At 42.2% G+C, this 15,011-nt stretch overlaps 1 protein-coding gene across 2 annotated transcripts; it reads right to left on the bottom strand.

Annotated features, from left to right (window-relative positions):
• Nucleotides 1-611: 611 nt before the first annotated feature.
• Nucleotides 612-14,317, bottom strand: fam110b (family with sequence similarity 110 member B). 2 transcript variants are annotated; one of them, XM_044044151.1, is made up of 5 exons: nucleotides 14,202-14,317; nucleotides 8,485-9,076; nucleotides 5,594-6,009; nucleotides 3,107-3,217; nucleotides 612-1,812 (listed from the first exon to the last, which is right to left on the bottom strand). In XM_044044151.1, the coding sequence occupies exons 2-5, from the start codon at nucleotides 8,605-8,607 to the stop codon at nucleotides 909-911; spliced, it is 1,554 nt and encodes a 517-aa protein (XP_043900086.1). In that variant the 5' UTR covers nucleotides 8,608-9,076; nucleotides 14,202-14,317; the 3' UTR covers nucleotides 612-908. The 2 variants fall into 2 exon arrangements, with proteins under 2 accessions (XP_043900086.1, XP_043900095.1); XM_044044160.1 differs by lacking the exon at nucleotides 3,107-3,217.
• Between the last annotated feature and the right edge of the window lie 694 nt (nucleotides 14,318-15,011).

Here is a 15,011-nt window from a genome sequence, read left to right as displayed (position 1 = left end):
CCCCACCCGTGTGTTACTGAAACCATATGGGATGATTACCTAGCATCCACCTGCAGGCCTCAGGGGGGTTTGTGATGCTTGCTACTATTCCCTCCCGGATAAGTCGGTGTAACATCAAGTATCTGGAGGGAGTGAGTCAGTTGAAGCCTGGACGCCAAACATAAGCATCTGTATTTGGACGCAATAAAGACCCTGAACATTCAATGGTGACTTGTCTGACTGACTGAACTCCACTCAGTGGAAACACACGTTCAGTACCAGTTAGTCACCATGTGATCCACAGGAAAACCCACTGAGGACCCACACTGTCAGCCCCAATATTCTCCACATGGGGGATGCGGGGTAAACCCTGGACAGACGGACAGGGACACATAGAGACAAACAGCCATTCACACTCACAACTACGGTCAGCTTAGAGACCTGATCCCCGCATCTGCACGTGTTTGGACTGCGGGAGGAAACCGGAGGAAACCCGAGCACACACGAGGAGAACGTGCAAACTCCAGGTTGTTGCTGCAAAGGCAAGCATGACAACCACTGCGTCATATTGAAGGACAGTGAATTAAATGGTCAGACGTGTTAGACGAGACAAACTGTTCCCTGTAATGCTCTGTTGTGAAGCAGGTGCTTTATGGGTTCATGGACAGAGTGACAGTTTTACTTATTCTTCAAAACAACCCGACACTAAGTTCTGTTGTTCCAATCCATCCATTCTTCTCAGTGTTATTCGGAGGATTAGTTATTTTCATTGGTTTATTTTTTAAAACTAAAACCCGTCTGTTTTCTTATCTAGCTTTGTTAAACCACTCACCCAGCTGTTGGTTTTATTTTATTTGTCAGTAAATTTCAGTTTATCTTCATGTTGACTGTGAAAACATCCATCTGTCCATTCGTCTGTCGTGCTCTCCTTAAACATGCGACACTTTCTGAGTCTCTCTTGCCTGTTTGATGCTGTACAGCCACTTGATGACTCGTGCGTTTCTCTCCACGGCTGAGATACCGTAGGGAACGCGCTCCCCGGCCTCCTCCTCGTCCTCCGCCTCCCCGTCTGACACGGCATCGTTGGAGGATCGCCGTGACCGATCGCACTCAGACGAGATCATCGAAGCCGATCGGAAGTTCAGGCTGACAATGTCCGAGTTGGCTCGAGCAAAGTTCTCCGGACTGACGGCCTCCAGCTCCTCAGGGTCGAGGCCGCAGTAGTTAAAAAAGCGTTCCACGTCCGCCCCGGCCCGGGCGTATCGGTCTGACAGGTCCGATTTTGATCTGTGCAGCGAGGAGCGACGAGCCGTGGACGGCCCGAGATCCAGCTCCACGCTGGGATCGATGGAGGCACTGGAAGGCTCCGCGAAATCACAAGGTAGCAACTGAGGGGTGGCGTTATCACAGGGAGCAGGGGATGGAGTTGGCCGAGGGGGAGGCAGTGACAAGGAAAGAGCAGGGGGAGGGAGAGAAGCTGGGTTGGGTTTCGGAGGGAGGGGCGGAGCCGATGAGCTGCTGGATCGAGCCGCACGAAGAGGTTTGCCATTGCACAGTCGCAGGAGGTCAGAGGAGGAGTGGGAGGTGAGTAGAGGCGGCAGGGGAGAGCGAGAGCGTCCAACAGCTCCTCCGTCACCTCCTCTTTCATCCAAGACTCGTCTGCTGAGGTTGAGGTTTCCTCCCTGCTGTGGACTACGACGCCCCCCACTGTTGACTGGTGGGACCTTCAGGGAGCGGGAGAAGGAGCGCAGAGAATGCGAGGTGCTTGGACTAGGTGCCAAGTCTGGTAGCTCCTCGTTAAGTGTGGTTGTAGATCGGTATGTTAACGGTATCCTAGGAACAGAAAACACAAAATGAATTCATGTTACATGAGTAACAAGGTAGTCGGGCTGCACGATAAATTGTAATAATATCGCCATCTCGATCTCATTTCTAAATGACAACGATTCTTCTGCATTTTAATTCAGCTGCGTCACAAATAAACGTTTTCCTTTCCGAGCTTCCTGAACACAGCCTCTCACCACATGAAGCCTTTTACGTCACGTGATTCAGTGGAGGTGACGCTGAGTGAGTGCGGCACAGAATACAGGAGAAAGTGTACGCTAACAAAAACGGATGGCGATGAAAACCCAGGTGGTCGTGACGCCGCTCGCGATCGCAGGCTTTCAGCAGTGCTGTCGCTGAATACACCAGACTCCTTTATTAAATGATGAGACTTTAGACGTTTCCTTTGCTAAATGTTGGAGACGAACCAACATTTTCAGGATCGTGAAGTCTTTTTAACTGATCTACAGTTCATTGTTCGCCTCTTCCTGTGATAAATCACACTGTTTGGCACTTCACTTGAATGATTCTGATCTTTTGTTCATGAGTGCAATAAACATTTGGATTTGTGAAAAAAATCCCCACGAGGCAGGAAGACTTGGATACACAGAGATGTCAGATCGAGAATGATACAAGGAAATACATACATTTCTGAGTATCACGAGCAGCTGATCCGCCTACATGGACCAGGTTACCCCACAACCACTGACACAGCATAGTTCACACTACATGACCTTCAACCCGAGAATATGGTCGCTGACAAGTTCTTCTTGTAACTATAAGAAAGCAAGCCTCGCTTTGACCTCACAACCAATTATGATGCCAGTCCTGATTAGCTGGTGAATGTGTGAATGTGTTAGTCAGCACCAGAAAGTGACGCCTACTATCGATAACAGGAACTCGCTCTGTCACCAAAGTCAGGATCTGTGTAGGTTCACTAGGTCTTGGGAGTCCTGACTGGTTCAGTATCTCTCCTTATTTGATAGATTTGTCTCGTAGGAGCGACCGCAACACAGGATATTATGTAAACGAACTTAAGGTTATATCAGGCAGGTACAGTATATAATCCCAGCTGTTTGAGTAATCTGAGTAAGATCACCACCAGACAACCGCTCAACAGGACAGATGGGAAGAGGTCGCTCTCGCTCATCTGGTTTTGACTGACACATTCACCAGCTGATCAGGATTGACCATGATAATGAGCTCTCACATAGAGTCATGAGAAAGTCATGGCTAATCGTCTCTAATCGGCACGTGATCGGCAAGTGTGAAATATTCAAAGACATGGCCCATGGAGACTCACCTATGCCTCCCAAACAAGTCGCAGACCCCGATCTCATTTCCAGTGTGCTGGAAATTTGATCCAAGTCTGTGACAATTCAGCCAATCAGAGACCACGTTGGGGAGACCGCAGCTAAACCCCGCACAGGATCATTAGAGAGAGGAAGAGGAAAAAGAGAAATTCAACATGAAAAAAGTGACAGAGATGACACGCAGTGCTGCTTTAGTGACTGTTTTAGTGACACAATCCAATCCTGAAGCCTGGTTTCACGCATCATAATCCAACGTGACCACATGTTCTCATGGTGTTTCCTGCGCCGCAGCTCGTTCATGTAGTGTGAACTTACAACAGCTATGAAGACTCCAGATCATTGTAAATTGAGGGATAAAGTGATTCTCACACTCTGAAAGTTGTGTCGTAAGATTGATGCTCTAGAATCTCCATATTTCGACTGTATGAATATCTGAGTCCAAATATAAGACAATGTTTTTTTCTTTGAAAATATCCTATATTCCAGGTGTAGACTTTTAAATGTCAACACATCTGCAACACCTGGTGGCGCCAAATCCCTGTTTAACAAGATTGTTGTTGGATGACTGAAGTGACCTGTCCTGCAAACTCATGAAACAGTCTGCTGTAAAGTGAAGCAAGTTAAGATGTTAATGATGCGACTACTTTTCTATAGTGGTTATTGATCTGGGGGTTTCACGGGACTCTTATGAAGAAAGAATGAAACAGTGATATTTTAAATCTTATTCTGAAGTTATGGTTGCATAGTTTAACTCATCACTAGTTAACTGCTAGCATATCATACCTGAGGTGGAGGGCGACACAGGAGACGTGGTGGAGCCACTTATATTCAGGGTTGTCTTATGTTTGGACTAGAGCTGAAACGAATAATCGATAAATCGATTATTAATCGACAACTATTTTGATAATCGATTCATTGATTCAAAGCTTTTTTCATGATTAAAACAAGATTTCTGATTGTTTACACTTGTTAAATGTGAATATTTTCTTAATTTCTTTGCTCTGGAGAACAAAGAAATCATTAAAAGTGAATCATTTGGGTTTGTGGACAAAACAAGACATTTGAGAATGTAGTCATTTCCAGGTTTGACGAACACCACTCAACATTTTTTAAGGTTTTCTGAGATTTTATGGCCCAAACAATTCATCGATTAATCAAGAAAATAATCGACAGATTCATCGATTTTGAAAATAATGGTTAGTTGCAGCTCTAATTTGGACCACTGCGGTAATGCAGCTATGTTCAGCCAGATATCATGCAAGTGAGACACACAACTTTTTTTCATTCATTGCACAACCAAAACAAATTATTTTATTCCTGACCTCCAAAGCCAGTGAATAATATGGAATATCTTCATACTAATAACAACACGGGTACATGGATGAGCTGTCTTTGTAATGTGTGTGATGATTTCTTATCACTTCCTGCTACCTCTCACAAGAATTCATCCCTTACGTGTCCTGAGATCCACTGTTAGTGCCACGGTGTTATGGTCTAGAGCTGCAACTAACCATTATTTTCATAATCAATTAATCTGTTAATTATTTTCTTGATAAATCGATGAATTGTTTGGTCCATAAAATATTAGAAAACTTTAAAAAATGTTTATCGGTGTTCGTCAAACCTGGAAATGATGATGTTCTCAAATGTCTTGTTTTGTCCACAAACCAAAATGATTCATTTTTAATGATTTCTTTGTTTTCCAGAGCAAAGAAATGAAGAAAATACTCACATTTAAGAAGCTGAAACAATCGGAAATGTTCTTTTACTCATGAAAGAAGCTTCAAACCGATGAATCGGTTATCAAAATGGATGTACCACGCAGGGTATCGGTCTTAACCACTGAACCACTCCACTCCGATTAATAATCGATTCATCGATGAATTGTTTCAGCTCTAGTATGATCCCTATTGAGGAACAGCCTACTTACTTGACGTCCTCTGAACTAAAATTTAATCATAAACCAAACATTATTCCACTGAGTTGATTAGTTTGAGGAAGACCAGTGGAAATGAATGATAAGAAGACAGGAAGACTTTGCCACTGAATGCATTGATTTTTCCTTTTCTTGATCAAAGATCAAAAATGTCTTGTCATGTCATACCAATACTATCATCATTAGGGATGAGCTGATATGATACTCAGTGTCAAAATCACTGTTCACACGTTCTCATACAGCTGGAATAGAAACAAAAATACAGAGTGCTTGATAATAACTGCTCGAAGCAGAAAAAAGAAAAGTGGAAAAGAGAGCACTGTGAACCTTCATTCATACAAATGAATCATCTGTGGAAAAACACTGACCATTGTTACTGTAATGATGAAGCCCTCGGTTAGGCAGGTTAGTGACAGTCACATTAGAACATTAACTTCACAATAACTTCATTACTGATAGCTCTCAGTGTTTTAGAAACTACAGCTTTAAATGTTAACCGCCGGCCGTTTACACAATAAAGAGTTAAAGGAAACGAGTTTACCCTGACGGTGCCCAGCTCCTGGTCACCCCCCCCGTTGACCTCTTCATGACAGCACTTTTAGCTCCACCTCCTCGTCCTTCAGATCCTGCTCCAGAGGACGATGAGTTCAGCAGATTTTTCAAGATCTCCAGGTTTAAATTCTCCCGCTTGCTGCTGCCGCCGCCGCAGCTTGTTGCACATGTGTCTGATTTGGCATTGTTATTGGAAGCTTTCAAAGGTATCCCTCCTCCATTTCCACCTCCACTCATTCCAGAGCCTCTCTTGGACAGCAAGGCGTGGCCGATGGGAGGCTTGGCCAGCACGGGCGGTTTGATTGGCTCCTGCCTGGCATTGATGACTTCCTGGCTCTTGACGTACTTGGCTTTATCAGCTTCTAGTCTCTCTACAGCACTGAGGCGTTTTGGGTTGGGTTCCACCTGAAAGCAGATTCAACACAAATGATGAATACAACACCATCTGGCTACTAACCTTTAACTACAATATGTACACAATGGACAGTACAAGTACATTCAATCCTGGGCACGCTGACACTGGGTATTGCGCTCTACGTTGGTGTTAGCCACGCCTCTCTGTCTCGCCTGCAGCTGGTTCAGAATGCAGCAGCTCGTCTTTTAACTGGTACTCGTAAACATGAGCCCATCTCTCCTGTTCTAGCTTCACTTCACCTGTGCGTTTTATGATTGATTTTAAGATTTTATTATTAACATATATACTTCATTGCACGGGCAATCTCCACAGAATCTTATAGACCCTTTAAAACCACTTAATTTATCCAGGACACTCAGATCATCTAACCAGCTGCTTCTGGCTGTCCCAAGGTCTAGACTGAATCTTAGGGGGGAAAGAGCCTTTTCAGTTGCAGCGTTAAAGCTCTGGAACGCTCTGCCGCCACATGTTCGGCTGTCTCCCACACTGCCTGTTTTTAAATCAAACCTCAAAATGCACTTTTACTCCTTGGGTTTTGGCTCAGCATGAGAGTTGCCTATTTTAATCCATCTTTCCTTTTCTATTGGTCTTAACGCTTTTATTATTTTAATGTTTCTGTTGGTTTTAAGTTGGTCTTAGTGTTTTCTTATGTTGTTTTTATGTCTAACTGTACAGCACTTAGGCCAACTCTGTTGTTTTTAAATGTGCTTTATAAATACATTTGGATTGGATTGGATTCACTAGGGCCTTAAACTCCCGGTTGACTGGTCGATTCATGAGTCAATACGTTCTGGTTCGGCTCAAATTCTGGTTGGACTTTTTGCCGTGTTAATTTCATACATTCTGTGGTTCATTTGATTTCATCTGGAGGAATGTAACAAGTGCTAATGGGGGTGCTTTCAGAGCAGGTAACAGTGTGTCTTCAGAGAACACGCCCCTTGTTTTCACTATTTTGGATTAGCCCAACCCACAGGAGACAGATAGATTAAAGCAGTGGTTCTCAAACTTTTTCTGTTGGGCCCCCCTTTGGAGGAAGACATTTAAAACAGTTATTGTGAAGTATATGTATGTATATGTGGGAAGACAAAAGTTCAACCTGCTAAACTTTAATTAGGACTAAAAAAGACAACTCACGCCCCCCAAGGGGCTGGATTAAAGATTAATTTTAGGGTACAGTCAGTCGTCCTCTAACATCCATGTCAAAGACATCAGCAAAGACAAAAATAGATGGTGGGGAAAAGTGGAACGCAAAGTGCAAAGACAAACATGGCATATCATATAATAATAGTAAGCTAACTTGTCTGCGTTATGTTGCTCCGTCCGTTTTGAGTCCATGAACATATCTGAATTGGCATATTTCAATTTCAGTTTCAGTCTAATAATCGTTGATTCATTTTATAACTGCAGCAGTCTGTTTGTGTACAGTATGTTCAGTGTCTCTGTGCGAGGACATGTAAACACACAAGCCATCTAAATATTCCTCAACAGCCCTTGTGCTGATATCACTAGTTGACATATTAGATCTTCAGAAATCATGGGCTATGATATTGCTCAGACGCACGTGATGCAAAACACTTTCAGAGCCAACCAAGAATTTCTTTGGTTGATTACAGCCCTTAGTATTCACACAAATTGCATTGAGCTTTTTAAGTGTAGTATGTAAGTATTTTAACCATTCTGCATCCATCACCCAATTTACTGTGAAAGCATCAAATTGCTCATTGCCCAAACACACCGACCCACCGACTCTCGGGGAAAAATGAGGAAGGACTCCTGAAGCCACATGAAATGACTCAAAACTGATGCTACAGACCCTGAGGACTTCCTGAACCCACGGTGGGAGAGAGAAGACCAGTCGTGGTCTGTGTCGAGTAGACGAAACTCATTTGAAAATGTTGATGTTGCAGCTTTACTCATGAAAGAAAGTGGAGACAGTGAAAAATATTCTATATTTTGACATTCCAGAAGATAAAATTAAATTACGTGTGTGTGTCTGTGTGTGGCAGGGAGAAGCATTGCATCACAATTGTGAATGCACATGACTATGTCATTGACCATGACTGACATTCAGTCGTCTCATGCCAAATCCTACAGCCAATATTATGGGTGCACAATATCAGAATTTTTGCCGATATCCAATATGCTAATATAGTGGGAGTATAATAATATATATTTAGCCTTTCCTCTTGCCAAACTGCAAAATTAATGTAGTCTCTTATGTAGTGAAATTAGATCACAGCATTAGATGTCACAGCAGATGTGAATATAAAATATTGTCATTGTGAGACAACAAATAAGCATAAAAAATTGGTCTGCAGCGGGAACTTGCATAGAAGTCAAGGAGGTAGGTACTATTAGTCTGTTATGATGATCATATGACATCAGTCACATCAGCGAACCTTGGCGTGTTTGCCAATATCCCATAATACATCTGCACACACACAGATTCCACATTACAACAGTACCTGTCTCCTGAAGTAGTCCGGGCCCTTGTTGAGGATGCGGAGGGGCACCGCAGAACCAAAGGCCGCCGCGGAGCCAGTAGCCTTGCTATCTGGCAAGTCTGGAGGCAGTGTCTCTGTCGGCATGGCAACAAGGCGACTGGGGTGGCCGGCCGTGATGGCAGCAGGTGCGGGGGGGTTGACAGAGGGTGGGGGAACAGGAGGACCCCCAAAACATGAAGACGAAAGATGAAGAAGAGAAAGTCTAAAATGAGATGAAACCCCACAACTGAGACAGAGCCTGGACTGGAGAGCTGCAGAGGTGCTGCAGTCAAACACTACTGCATTGTGAGTAGGACGATGGTTTTCTGTCAGCAGCTCTGACTTCACTGGTCTTTACTGAGACGTCTTGACTGGTCTGTGACTCTTAGGTTTGGATCCAAGCACGATGGACAGGAATAATTGATAGAGTGTTAAAAGAATGATAATGGAAAGTAAGTAAAAGAGTGGCGTGGACGAGCGGTTCCACAGGGCCCGAGGAAAAGCAGAGGTTGATGGGAAATAAGGAACCACCACTTCTTGACTGCAGCTTCAGCTTCACCACAGAATTGGAAATCTGCAAACAATGGGAGAGAGAAGAATAAGGGCTGAGGGCTAGACTGACATGAAAAAAATAAGTCTGTAGATGTATGGAGCATTAGACATCCAGACCATAACAGCCCTGTTATGTAAAAGTAATCTAATATCTAATGGAACATGATGCAGAATTTGACTTATCGGCCTCATAAAGAAAGGCTCCAAATGTCTTCTTTCATTTTTACTTTCCAGGTTTTGTTTCATGTTGAGTCTATAGGTCAATTCAACAGTGAGTACACACGCACACAAACACAAACTGTTAATCACAAATATGTGCATCATTTCAATTTTGAGAATTGAGACTAACATATGCTGATAGTTATTTTACAGACACTTACATTTACTCTCAGAGCTATCCAGTAGTGAAGCAACCAAATAACCTAACCTAACACCCATATGCCTAACCTTAACCTGAATTAAAGCTGTACATGGGGACCAGGCTTTTATATTTTGTACTTTTACAGGCAATCTCAACACACGATAATTGCCTGCAGGAGAACAACACGAGGCTGTTCATATGTGGCATTAGGAATGGACATGTTTTATAAATGTTTACCAGGAGGGGGACACAATATGAAACACATAAATATGTGCTAAAAACCTGACACATGCAGGTCTCACTCAAGTTTCCCCTTCATAAATCACTAGAATTTGGTGCAGCTTCCGCGAGCCTCAGCTGATGTGGATAGTTGCCTATAAATAGTCAGAAAATTGCCCCAATTGATCCAAAGTGAATGGACGGAAATAAGACCGAACAATTAATCTAAATTTGATCAAAATTGCAAAACAACCTAAACCAAAACATGCGTCAAAATATCATCTTGGATTCATTACTGTCTTTATCTGTACATATTGTATTCTACAGGCTGAAGGGAACATCGAGTGGAATAATAATGTTAAGATAACAGACTAAACAATAGGGATGTCACGATTCTCCAAATCCTTGATTTGATTGGACTCAATCTTATTTTCCTCTCTTTCAGCGCTGACGGGACAATTTTAGAATTGTCTGGTTTAGTCTCGGATCATTGGTTTAATGGCATGATAACATCATTTCATTTTTGTAATTCATAATTCGATCGTCTTCATCGGGCATGTCCACAGTCCGGTCTGTTGGTTATATTGATGGTGGAAGATTGTATACTGTGATGTAGAGGTATTCATTTATTTTATTCCATAACATTTTAAACAGGTGGTTTGCATGAGGACACATTAAAATAAATCAAATGTTATTTGTATAGCGCCAAATCACAACATACATTATGTCAAGGCGCTGTACATAGACAACATCAAAATGTATACTTTTTACAATTTTACTTGTAAAAAATTTGACTCGAGTACCACACTAGGGTTAAGAAGTTGAGCTCAATCAAAATAAAGAAGACACAGCAGCAGCAACAGCATCAATGCGGAGGGTGGAAAATATTCTACACTGTACTACTTCATTTTAGGCTCAAAAACATGGCTGTAATGTCCAATATTCACCATCAAAGCAGTGATAATAAAAATTAGAGACTTTTGCAAATTTAAAATGTTTATTCAACATCCTTCTTAGAAAGTAGAGATGCAGCGGGTACGGCAATAAAGCAATGATTCGATGACTGAATGCATACGATGAATTGAAAGCGTTAAACAACTGCAATTCTTTGATTAACGATGACAAGGATGTGAACAAATAGACCATAACATCAATAACATTTCCCGCAACAAGATACATTCTCAACATTAACTACATAGTTGAAATTAAATAAACATACTCAGTGCAAACATAGCCAACATCTGGAAATATAAAAGGAGGTCACCCCGTGACGCTGCTGACACAGACACCAAGGCTCATTTCATCACCATGGACAGCGCTATGAAATCACGGCGCACAACAAACCATTGAGAAATTCATTCATGAGCATCCTCAAACTACAATACAATTTTAAATGCACAAGCTGGTAATACAAAGACTATTTTTTAAGACAATGAAGTGCGGCGCTCACTTTAACGTTCTGAAACGTACAGTGGATTATTCAGCATGAAAAAACATTTGTAATCCCTGTATGTGACTTTGAATGAACACTAACATCACATAGATTATCGACGTTGATGAAAACTCACCCCAGAAGAAGGTGAGAGGTTAATAAGAGGTTTCGGGTGCTTTCTTTTTATCGCTGGTATCATGTCGTCATCTCAGACGTTACTACTGCACGTCTGTTCACCTCAACGTGTCCAAGTATTCTCATGTCCTGCCACTCTCTTTCGGCCGCTAAATGATCCATCCGTTTGTTGTTCATAAGCTCTGGAGAACGTTTATGGCTACACGTTGCGTCTTCTTCTTCTTCCGTCGTGTTTTCCGTAGCATAGCGGAAGTGAGATCGGCGTTGGCAGCGTCTGTCTTTGTTGAGAAGTACAGCCAAAGATTTGCGCTGCAATGGCCATAATTTAGCAACCTCTTCATCGCCAGGAGACTGCGAGCAACCACCACGCTGCATAGAGTGAGGGTCCTTAAGCTACTGTAAACGGATGACTGTGCTCTTGTGTTCCACACTTCAGAAGACCTCCAGGCTGTCCTTAATGCAGCAACAAAGGCAGCATATAGCAGGCTGGTACTGACAGTAAACGCCACCAAAACAGACTCTCAAAACTCTCAAGACAGTGGGTCCAGAATTGGATACAGCAAGCATTCGTTGCATTTTGGAGACTCAGATGCCAGGTCTTTTAGAACACAACCTACATCTACACACAAACATCAGTGTCTATTAAGCTGTCTGCATAACCAAAGTCCCATAGAGATACTCGGGAAAACGGGCTGTAAATGCATTGAGACCACAATCGCCAAGCACCAACCACGATGGCTGGGGCACGTCATTAATGTATGCCCTGTCATTGGCTGACCCCACAGAGTGCTGTATTGCCCACTACACCACTCTGTGGGAGGGCAGAAGAAGCGCTTTAAATACCGGCTAAAAACTGCGCTAAAGCGGCATAAATTCAAGCCTGAGGTCCTTTGAAAACATGGCTGCAGACAGAAACTCCTGGTGGCAGCTGTATTTAGAGGGGACCCATGTACTGGATGAGGAGAGGACAGCAAACAAGGCACAGGAGGATTAGATCCATGGCTGCCAGTAACACGGACACCAACACCACTACCACATACACGCCAAACATGCAAGAGAGCCTGTGGGTCCATGGGTCTATTCAGCCATCAGAAGACTCACTTCTAAAAGACAGAAGTGGACTCAATGGACAACCACAAGCAAACAAGCAATATATGCATTTAAATGCCTCTTTAGCAGCATACTGCATATAGCAGTATTCCAAAGCCTGGTCCTAATGAGGCTAAAGGTTTTGAGGCTCTAGTTAAAGTTTGGTGAGGATGTCTGTGTGTGTGATCACAGGGCAAGGAGTCATTTATTGGAAGCACCAGGAATGAGTCATTTTTCATTGATCATTTCGAGTCAAATGAATGAACCAATTATGTAGAAGACTATACATTGTTGTGTAATAACAACCATAACAATACATAATTATGGTGGCCCTGGAGGTCAAAACACAACATTTCACAAAACACAACATTTCACAAAACACAACTATAATATTGTGTTTTCTGTAGGGTTGTGTTTTGTGAAATGTCATATTTTCTGTAATGTCGTGTTTTGTGTAATGTTGTTTCAGTAATGTTGTTGTGTTTTCTGTAACGACGTGTTTTGTGTAATGTTGTGTTTTCTGTAACGTCGTGTTTTGTGTAATGTTGTTGCGTTTTCTGTAATGTCATGTTTTGTGCAATGTTGTTGTGTTTTGTGTAATGCAATGTTGTTGTGTTTTGTAATGTTGTTTGGCGTGTTTTGTGTAATGTTGTTGTGTTTTCTGTAATGTTTTTGTTGTGTCGTTGTGTTGTGCTGTTTTCTGTAATGTGTTTTGTGTGTTGTGTGTTTTTCAGTTGTGTTGTCAGTAATATTGTTATTTTCTGTAATGTCGTGTTTTGTGAAATGTTGTTTTCAAAGCATGTTTTCTGTAATGTTGTTTTGCAATGTTTTCTGTAATTGTTTTTGTGCAATGTTTGTGTTTTCTGTAATGTTGTTGTGTTGTTGTTGTTTTCTGTGTTGTATTTTCTGCAATGTCATATTTTGTGAAATGTCATGTTTTCTGTAATGTTGTTGTTTTGTCAATAATATTGTTGTTTTCTGTAACGTGTTTTGTGAAATGTTGTTTTCTGTAAAGTCGTGTTTTGTGCAATGTTGTCGTGTTTTCAGTAATGTTGTTGTGTTGTCAGTAATACTGTTATTTTCTGTAATGTTGTTGTGTTTTGTGCAATGTTGTTGTGTTTTCTGTAATGTTGTTGTGTTTTGTGCAATGTTGTTGTGTTTTCTGTCATGTTGTTGTGTTTTCTGTAATGTTGTGTTTCTTCTGCAGGAACCTTTAAGGTTCTTGAACAAGGTAAATGGTACACAATGGTTCTGATCCTGTTAACGTTGACGATTGGCAATAATGGGCATAATAGCGTTTTGACATTAGCTAATAGGATTTGGACTGTTTTGGTACCTTTTTAAAAACTGTTTCCCGAGCACTTCGCCCCAAGTCCCACCTTAAGTCCCCAAATAGACATGGGCAGACAAAAATGTATCCAAATGCACACAATCACAACAATGGGTCCATGAGCGTTATCACATGAACACAACAGCAGAGAAGTAGCTCTGCTCTGACCTGGAGTGGACCATCAGGAGCTGCTGTTGCTGCTGCTCATCAGTTCTTCTCTCCACACCTATAATAACTACACCTGCGTAGGCGCCTGTGGCGCACCGCGGCTGAGGCAGCAGCAGCGGCAGCAGTGAGGAGGACCACAGCGCGGAATGTGCTGTTCCTGCGCCGTCACAGGCACATGCACAGCTGTGCTTCAGCATGCGACCCAGCGGCATAGAGCGGCATCCCTGTGCAGTGACTGGGTCTGAGCTGCTGCCTGCCTCACAGGACAGCCGAACAATAGCCATATTTTTCGACACGACTACAAATGAAGACAATTACCGCTTTGACATCCGCGGCGTAAATAACCTTGTTGCTGTTGACATATGGCGAGCAGCCCGCGTGGCATCGCAGCTAAGACGGCTGGCTGTCCTTACCTTGTGATTGTGCTCCAGCAAACAAAGGATGCTGCAGCGGTTTCTCTCCGTTAGGTCGGTGCGTCTTTAGGGCCCGACAGCATCCTGTTCGCAGCCAGCAGTGCTGCTGTCCTCGCGCACAGCAACAAAGGCTGCATTTCCGCTTCCCGCTTCCACAATAAAAGCCCAAAGTCGACCGACGCTTTACCTCCATTACTTCGACTGTTTCAGATTCGACACATAAAAGAAATGATACTGTAAAGCAGTGGACGAAATAAAGATCAAGTCAACCAAATTATACATAACATACAGCCATGAATATATGAAATTATATTTTAATAATCCATATTGGTGTTTCATGTCCAGGACACAGATGTGTCACCAAATATTTATTTTGGGTCACTAAAATAAAGTTGTAGATTTATTTCCTATTATTTTTATTAGTATATTAGTATTAGCATTTTATTTCCTCTTTTTACTTAAGATTGATTAAATAACAAGCGAAAAATTAAAAAGTGATCTGAGACAGACACAGACGGGAGGGTCAACAGTAAGTATTTGAAAATCACATGAAAAAAAAGTAAAACTATAAGTTAAAGCCGACATATCACAGAGTAAAAGTGAACACTGCATCACCTGGTGAATGGAAAAAAGATGAATGACATGAATGGGCAACGCTGTTCCTGTAAAGCGGTGTAAGTCTCTATTTACTATAAATGAGTTAAACTCATTAAAAAACAAAAAGAGATAGCTTATACAGTTTATTCACAGTAAAGTATTGGAATTATGTTGTTATGTTGTGATGCTAACCTGTTTATCAACTTCCTCTCC

The sequence above is a fragment of the Solea senegalensis genome, linkage group LG1 (genome assembly GCF_019176455.1).
Source record: "Solea senegalensis isolate Sse05_10M linkage group LG1, IFAPA_SoseM_1, whole genome shotgun sequence".
Classification (NCBI taxonomy): domain Eukaryota; kingdom Metazoa; phylum Chordata; class Actinopteri; order Pleuronectiformes; family Soleidae; genus Solea; species Solea senegalensis.
This window is presented reverse-complemented; position numbering and strand designations above follow the sequence as displayed.

Coding starts and splice junctions, on each gene's coding strand:
- fam110b (XM_044044151.1), bottom strand. CDS start 8,607: ATGCCGACAGAGACACTGCCTCCAGACTTGCCAGATAGCAAGGCTACT. Junction 6,010..8,484: donor CGGACTACTTCAGGAGACAG/GTACTGTTGTAA, acceptor ATCTGCTTTCAG/GTGGAACCCAACCCAAAACG. Junction 1,813..3,106: donor GACTTGTTTGGGAGGCATAG/GTGAGTCTCCAT, acceptor TTCTGTTCCTAG/GATACCGTTAACATACCGAT.